The sequence below is a fragment of the Henckelia pumila genome, chromosome 3 (genome assembly GCF_033568475.1).
Source record: "Henckelia pumila isolate YLH828 chromosome 3, ASM3356847v2, whole genome shotgun sequence".
In the NCBI taxonomy this organism is placed as follows: domain Eukaryota; kingdom Viridiplantae; phylum Streptophyta; class Magnoliopsida; order Lamiales; family Gesneriaceae; genus Henckelia; species Henckelia pumila.
Window position 1 is genome coordinate 118695669 of NC_133122.1, and position 8875 is coordinate 118704543.

The 8875-nt window shown below is 34.0% G+C and overlaps 1 protein-coding gene across 1 annotated transcript; it reads right to left on the reverse strand.

Moving 5' to 3' along the window:
- Positions 1-3516: 3516 nt before the first annotated feature.
- Positions 3517-8496, reverse strand: LOC140887425 (DEAD-box ATP-dependent RNA helicase 38-like). The gene is made up of 8 exons (XM_073294668.1): positions 8196-8496; positions 7263-7556; positions 6541-6768; positions 6022-6087; positions 4971-5387; positions 4770-4881; positions 3944-4029; positions 3517-3858 (listed from the first exon to the last, which is right to left on the reverse strand). Exons 1-8 carry the CDS (start codon positions 8415-8417, stop codon positions 3796-3798), a joined length of 1488 nt encoding a protein of 495 aa, XP_073150769.1. The 5' UTR covers positions 8418-8496; the 3' UTR covers positions 3517-3795.
- Between the last annotated feature and the right edge of the window lie 379 nt (positions 8497-8875).

Here is an 8875-nt window from a genome sequence, read left to right on the forward strand (position 1 = left end):
GTCGTCATTTACTCCTTTCTTTGAACTGTTATCCTTCATTTGTAGTCATAAGTCAGGCCTAACATTACAAGCTTATTAAGACCTCTTGACCGAGTCACAGTTGCCCAATATACTAGTGGAGAAGAGTTGTGAGAATTTAGCATATGGACTGTTGATAGACACTGTTGATGAATATGAATTTTTAATCAAAACATGCACGCACTATTTTTCTTTGTATTAAACTTATTGTGAGTGTTTGATACCATCTATTTGATCCTAAGTCCTCATGATCTATGAATGTGTGGATTGAACTTAGATGAAGGTACTTTGAAAGATGAGTTGAAGAGATTGTAAGTTTATGCGTGAAACTAGTTTATTTTTAAACTTTCAAGTGTTAGCAGGTTTGATGTGATTGGATTTGAATTTTTAAAAATTATTGCTGAGGCCATTGCTCCATAGTATTTCTTGATTCTTGTTTGTGTGTTTGTTTTGCCTTGTTCGAGGGCGAGCAAGGTTTAAGTATAGGGTGTTGATAAGTGTGTTGAGTAATAATATTTTTGTGTTATTTTTATATTTATTTCGCATGCATTTATTTTATTTTCGTGAGTTTTGTTAGTGTTTTATTTTATGTGCATGTATTATACTTTCCTGGTTGAATTTTGTAGGAAAATGGAGTTTTTAAGAAGCAACTATGCGGACAAGGTGCGCGCACGAGATCCCTTCTCGCGCGTGCGCAGTGTTAAGTTCCAGAAACACAATCGTCAAGGCGCGCGCGGGCGAGATTTCCCCTCGCCTACGCGCAGAAGAAAGTTCCAGAGAATCCCAAAGGGAGGTCGCGCGCGTGCGAGACTCCTCCTCGCGCACGAGGGAGAGGTATATGAGCCACTGTTTGTTTAAGCAGTGCGCGCGAGTTACCACCCATGCACGCGCGCGTGTTCGGGAATGTGTGATGTTCGAGAATTTCTAGGTCAAGGAGGATTCTAATTGGCGCGGACCGTATAAATAGAAGTTTGATGATCTTTTCGAAAACTTTTGGTCTTTTTTATTATGGACGAAGGCTGACGGCGGCTGCTGAACAATTCTCCAGTTTTTTCCCTTTTCTCGTATTTTCTAGTTTATGATTTTATACTTGGTTTAATTAATTATGTTTATTAGTGAGTAGTAGTTTTTCTTCGATCAAGGCCACGTGATTGGGCCAGACAATTTATGTAGAAAACTTGATTTGTTTATTTGAGATTTTCAGACTTGATTTGATTTTATTGGTTATCGAATTTATATTTGTCTTGTGAATTTCCTGGCCAGTTATTTTCTTGCATGTTAATTGATTCCAAGTCGACAGAGGAGGTTTCGATTTTGATCACTTCGATATTCAACATAGTGTAAAACTGACTAAAAATAGAATTCGATTTCATTATGCGGTTTGGGTGCAAACTGAATTTTCACAGTTATTCATGCATTCAAATTTGATTAGAATTACGAAAGATTAATCCATCAAAATTTGAATAGGTTTGATTGTTCTATAAATAGTCCTTTGAACAATTTAGAAAAATTCCCGTGAATTAAGATTAAGTCTGATATCTTATATCGACTGCTTGTTATGAATTGTCTGGTATCTACGTGAGTCCTTGATCGAGTTTTTCCCAAATTTGAATTAAATCCAAATTTTTCTGCTGTGTTTTAGTTAATTTAATTTTATTTGTAATTTTAATTATTAGTTTAAAATATGAATCATTTTTATTCATTAGTCTAGATTAAGTAGAAATAAATATATTTTGGTATTCATATTTATACAGTCCCTGTGGGTTCGACATCTGAAACTTTGTCCACTATATTATAACTTGACCTGGTATGCTTGCCAGTTGATTTTTTATCATACCAATTTAGCCGATCAATCATCATTATCGAATCGATATATTCACGAGTACGATAGATTCTATATTACAAGAGATGGATTGTCGATTTGATTAAAATACAGTAGAATTACTCAGACTCATCTCAGCTTTGGATCCAAGAGATGGATACAAATCATTCAACATCAATGACATTTGGAAACTTGTTGAAAAGTTCTATCCTGATGATTTTACGAGTCAAGAAAAGTTGCACAAGTCAAGAAAAGTTGCACATAAAGTATGAGTTGAAGCTTTTTGAAATTGGCATTCGATGCAACAAATATTTTCAGAATATTTCAACACTTTCAGGGTTGTTCCAATTACTGTCAGAGAGAGGAAAGAAAGAGAAATACCATCTTATAGATCGATAGATTAGTCTTACTGTGACTCTCCAAGTTTCTACTGCAACCACATAACGTGCATTTTCATCTATGAAGATTGTGAAGACACGATTACGGAATAAGATGGAAGATGATTTTTTGGCTAGTTCATTGCTAATTTATATTGAAAAGGAGAATGCTTAAACTTTCAGTACTGACTCAATTATTGATGAATTTGAGGTTACAAAAAAACGTCGAGTACAACTCAAAAAGGATAAACATAATAAATAAGTTAGTAAATATGGAATTCATATCTGTTTTTTATTTTATTATTTTCATTATAAGATTAAAGTAATATTTTTTGTATTGTTTTGTAGGTTTGATTGCTATGGATGATCAGACAATAGATGAAGCATCGAAAATTTTGGCAATTGTACATTGAAGCTTCTATTTTTTTATGTAAATTATTTAATTTTTTGTTTTACGATTTTTTATTATGTTAAGTAATATTTTGTCTTATAATCATCTTTCTCTCGAAATATATGTGTTTGTTCATCTCACTCTCCTATTTGATTTTTCTGGCTCCATGCCTGTACATTATATAATGCAAAGTTGTTTCTTGTAAATTCATTATTAATGCAAAATTGGCAGTTTATGTATCCTATGTATCAGAGGTTAAACTGTATATATTAAATATTATTGCATTTATATGATTATGAATTGTTTGCTTTTCTTTCTAATACATTTAAGATGCAGTTACTAAAATTTATATTTTTAAATATTTTTATTTTATTAGGATGTGATATGGCGACCAATAAATAAAATATTGTGAAAATAAAATTTATTACACATGTAATATATATTATTTAATTTATTCCTTGCAAACACAACGCATTTGCATCCGTGACTACTAGCTAATTAATTTTCTGTTAAGTGTCTTATGCAATACAGCAATTTCAACGGAGGATCGAATGCCATTAGCCCCGTCAAAACTACTCAATTTAGATACTGTCTCACGTTCTTCTCATCATATTATTTATCCATATATTAACTATTTATTTTACATCAATTAAATCATTAATTATTTATCTCATATCAATCAAATCATTGAATTCAAATTACTATATTACCCCTTATATATTTATAATTTTTATTTTATTTATTATTAAAAAGATAAAATAATCATTTAACATTTTTATATAAAATTTAATAAATCAAATCAAATAAACCATAATCTATCAATCAAATCCAATACTATTTTAATTATTATTTTTTATTTATTTTTTATTATATTATATTACATATCTATATATTACTTATACCATATCTCAAACCAAACGATGAATTTTATCCAAATACTCTCTAACAGTAAAAATAATCGTTACAATTCATAAGCTCCAAAAGCAAAGCTAAACACCCTCTGAATAACTTTTTCAGACATCCGCAAAACTATATACTATGGAAATTTTCGAACCAAAAGACACAGCACACCAAAACCCCCTCAAGTTTGCAGTGATAAAAACGCAGCATAACTACGGATTTCATTTCATGAGGGCAGAATCCCGACTGAACGAATACACTCCGGCCACATCCTTGGATCATTAGATCTATAGTAGTCCAGCATTTGTTAAGGCCGTTTCGAATTCCTTTTCGCTGTTCCAAGGACCCACCTGAATACAAGAATCCTCAGAAAACTCCTTAAGAAACTATCTTCCAAAGATATTAGGAATGCTCGCTGTTGTCTTAGGAATTTACCTCAGTTACCGGGGTCTTGAAGTGCTTCTCAATCTTGGCCATAATCATGTCATCTCTATCGTCCAGAAGCAAGTTGAATGCAGCACCTGGTGATTATCAGAAACAAATTTGCCTTATGATATAAGAACAAAAAATTACGATGGATGAGGCAAAGGAAAAGAATCACATTCCAAGAAACTCTATTTGCGGCAAAAAATTCACTGGTAATCAACAGAAAGGAATTCAACCAAATAAAGAGAAGAAAGGGAAGGGAGAGTATTAAATTTACATTAATCCTTGTTCTCCGTTTTTCTTATTTTTTATTTCGTTTTTGTTAGAAAGTGGAGGCTTTATTCAACATGAAGAGTCGCAGCTATGATTGAATTCATGAGTAAAAACCAAATGAGGCACAAGATAATGAACATAAGTCGAGACCTGACAGATAGAAAATTCCATGAATTTGTCAGCACACCTATAAGGACATATAACCAACTCTGGGTATTAAAAAAAATTTACAACAGATGGAAATGCCGATTGAGGCCCGAGATTGTAACATAGGGGCTGTGACAAAATATACCAAATAGACCCAAATATGTACGACCGCATACATGTAATAGACATGCCAGTGTACAACCATGATACTCTCTACACACATAAAGTTAAAATCACCTCGTATAAAACATGGATTCGGCCGATTCATATAAAAGATAAGGCACAATAATATCCCTAGATGCAGAATGGAATCCTACAAGAACTATAGTGAAAAGAAACTGTTGTTTTTATTCAAAATGAATTTCGAAACAATCACACATCAGAAAATTTTCTATTAGAACATCAACAAAAGCACCTTTGCGGCCAAAGCGTCCAGCTCTACCAACCCGATGCAAGTAGACTTCAAAGTCAGGCTCAGAAGGCCTATCATATTTCACAGGAAGATCAAAATTGACAACCAAATTGACCTACAGAGAGAAATGAAGCATAGCTCAGAGCCAAAATTTGAAAACATGACATAAAAGAATAAACATCAAGACAGCAAATAGGTAAGCACCTGCTTCTGATCAAAACCTCGAGCAAGAAGATCGGTTGAAATAAGAACTTGAGTCAATCCTTCCTTGAACTCCTTTATAATTTTGTCCCTGTCTTCTTGTTTCAATGCACCTTGAATCGTAGTAACCTCATAGCCCAGGTTGACCAAGGACTTGTGTAAATTGCTGGCACTATTCCTAGAGCGGACAAAAATAATTGTCTGCCCCACCTTCTCTCCAAGTTCAAGTATTCTATCTTTGACCACCGTGATCTTTGAAAGCTCATCAGGACAATGTACCTTATACTGTCTGACAGAGGCTAAAGACAGTTCTTCCTTTTCCACAAACAATTGGTTATAATCTCGGACAAAGATTTCTGAAACGATCTTTGATACAAAGGCCTTCACAACATCATCAAACGTGGCTGAGAAGAGAAGCACCTGATAATTTGCAGCAATAGCACAACTCAGTTATATGCCATCCACTTAAAAATAAATGCAAATAAAGTAGCCAAGATAGACTTGTTAAAAATCTGCATTAAAGTGCTAATAATTATATATATTTCTTCCTTTACTAGTGGTTTTCTTTCTTGATAGGGAAAGACCTCGATTAAAATTTAAAAGAAATGGTGACGGCATTCACATGACTTTAACATCGAGTACTGGTAGCTATAAATTTTTAAAAAAAAAAAAAATTTCTAAAAGTATACATTTTGAAATAAACAATTCTAGCTGCATCAGTTGAAGAAATTTTGGCTCTTACTAACATGGAGCCCGATTAGATCCAACCTAGTAACATAAATAGTTAGATCAATTTCATTAGATAAATGTCCATTGAATATTATATATATGATCAAAAAATACAAACAAATATGACTTGGGATTGAAAGGGATACGAAGAAAGAATTGGTTTGTTCAAGGAAAGGTATTCCATAATTCACAAGTAACAACATATGATACTGACATCGGAAAGATCACTGCATAGTTGGTGAAAACAACAGTGACACTAAACAAAAAGTATGTAAACTATTCATCCCTTCATAAAACCATTAAAAATGTATTGCATATAGCTCACCTGGCAATTGGCATTACACTTCACAATTGTCTTCATTATCTTCACTGAATCATCTCGAAAACCACTCTACATAAAAGATAAAATTCAGCCAGAGACGTGAATATATACCGTAAAGGTCTAAACATATTATAAGGTTTTTATAAAATCTTTTATTGTCAGAATTACCAAAACTGATATAATACCATGAAGATAATGTGAGATAAAATTACAATTGTATTCTCTTCCGTAAATGCAATATAATATAAGGTTAAAAAGTTTAGAGTGATTAATTTATAAAGATATTTTGGAGAAGTAAAATGTTAAAATAAGACATTTTTTAAGAAAGTAAAGTCATTCCAGCTTTTTTTTTAAAAGCTTATGTAATCTGTCGAACGACTTATTTTCACAGGTTATAAGATTTGGAAAAACTTTGCCAAACAAATTTTAAAGCTTATGAGATTAGTCAAACACCCTCTAAGTACAAAAATATCGTAGTAAAGAAATAGAGATACACACATGCAGGACGAAAACCAGGATTACCTCTCCTAGCATGTGGTCTGCCTCATCAAACACAAGAATCTTCAGTTGGCTCATACCTAGTTTCTTCGCTAACATCCACTTACATATTGTACCAGGTGTACCAATGATAACTTGTGCCATAATAGGTGGTCTCTTTTGAATTGGAATGTAATTAGCTGGATCCGATGGTATTGCTAATTCTGAGGTTATCCCACTGAACTTCCCCATCTTCAGTAGCACTTCCATATTCTATATAATTTATTAATAAACTAATCAAAAAATGGCATTATTGACCAACGACTTACCACATGCGTGAATGCATAAATGTTCGAGAGAAACTTCTACGATGTGGACTTTCTAGCTAATCTATCTCCAAATGCACCACTAATGTCAATTTAAAACTATCATAACTTGTCACATTCTTTATGATTGCAAGGTGTGGAAACTCAACCAGAAAGCCTCAAGACTTATTAGCAACTCAAATGATGCATATTTCAGACAGGAGTAACTATGACTATATCTAATCATATATTCAAATCTCAAGCACTGGGATTAGTTACTAACTCCACAGTTTGTCCATCTCCGTCTGAAATAACCCAAATCCTTATTTGAATAAAGTATAATTTGAGACTCGATTAAAGAGTTGTTAATCAAGCATTGTTGATAATTCGATTAATTGAGGATCAAAATGTAGGGATCCACCGACCAATCTAATTCAAATTATCTTATCCAAGTAATATTACCTGAATGGCCAACTCTCTGGTAGGGCAGATACAAAGAGCCTGGGGAGCCTTTATATGTGGATCAACACGGCTCAACATACCAAGTACAAAACAAGTGGTCTTCCCAGAACCGTTGTGAGCTTGAGCAATTAAATTCTTGTGTGGAGGAGTCAAAATCATTGGCAAACTTATTTCTTGTATCTTGCTAGGCTTCTCAAACTTCATTTCAACATAGAGACCCTTCAGTAACTCAGGTGATAAGTTCAGGTCCTCAAATCTCTTGGCAGAGGTATATGGAGTGCCCCCCGATGGAACCTAATGTTTCAACAGGAGATAACCAAATGTTCTCATAACAACAATACAAATAATTTAGCAATTACTTGAGCGAATTTAGCGCCTACACTAAAGGAACATATCTTACTTTATGAAATATGCGGCATGTGAAAAATAATATAAATAACTACATTGAAAATATGCACTTAAATTGATTGACACAGATATTCCAAGTCGTAAGTTAATTTGCTAAAAACTTAACTAAAACACCCCAAGACCATTACAAAACATACAAATTATTCATTCAAACAAAATCGAAACACCAATTACAAATTTATAAATTTATTTACCTTGTTCAATGATTAAAAAACATATACATGAACATAGCAAAACATGACCATACTTCTGATGCCAAATGCAGGCCCAACCGGCCAAGTATCATCTGTAACTCAAAGCTTTTAATCGCTGTCTATACAACATCTTTCAATCCCTCTGCCACTTGCTGCTCCCATCAATCTTCAGACAAATTAAATTAAAACACGAACCCCAAATTTGAAAAGAAGTGAATATAATCCTAACCCAACAGATTTCAAACCCAAATTAGACCCTTAAAGCGCAAATCAGATCCACAAAGTGTCCACGCATACTACAGAGGCACGTGTATCGGATAGTGAAGCTTACGGTTTTAATGGTGGATTCGTCCGGATCCGTGAGTGTTTTGCCAACTAGTTTGGACTCGTCGATAGCCAACGAATCTAAAACAATTTCGGACGAAGGAGGTTGAGCCGTGTCTTGTTCCTCCTCCGCCTCGTCAGCAACATCAGCCCACCGCCTCGTTTCTGGAAACTTCTCGGCGGCGGTAGAACTCTCGGCGGCGCTGGAGGTGGACTCTTTGTCGGCCATCGACGAGCTTGCGAAAGTGTAAAAGGTATAGCAGAGCAGAAGTCAAGTGAAAAACTATTAGAATGATTTATTGCGCGTTAATCTACAGCTAACTAATGAATTGCCGTGTATTAAGGGAGATGACATTATAGCATATAGGTAATAGCCAAATTATATATCCAATGGTTCGTATTTTTATATATAGGCGTAATTAATTATATATTGTTAACGTGACAAATCATGATCATTCAGTTATTATTCATATGTTATATTGAAATATACCGTTTAGTACATGTCGCCCGCATGCCGCAAGGCACTAACCTGCGGGTGATGTATAACCCGATGATTGGTCAAAATTAGTGGGTTCCACATAGAGCCCATTGATTTTAACCAATCATGAGTCGTCACGTCACCCGCGGGATACTACCCTGCGGGTAGCATTTACTCAACGATCAATTGCATTTCTTTTCAAAAAAACA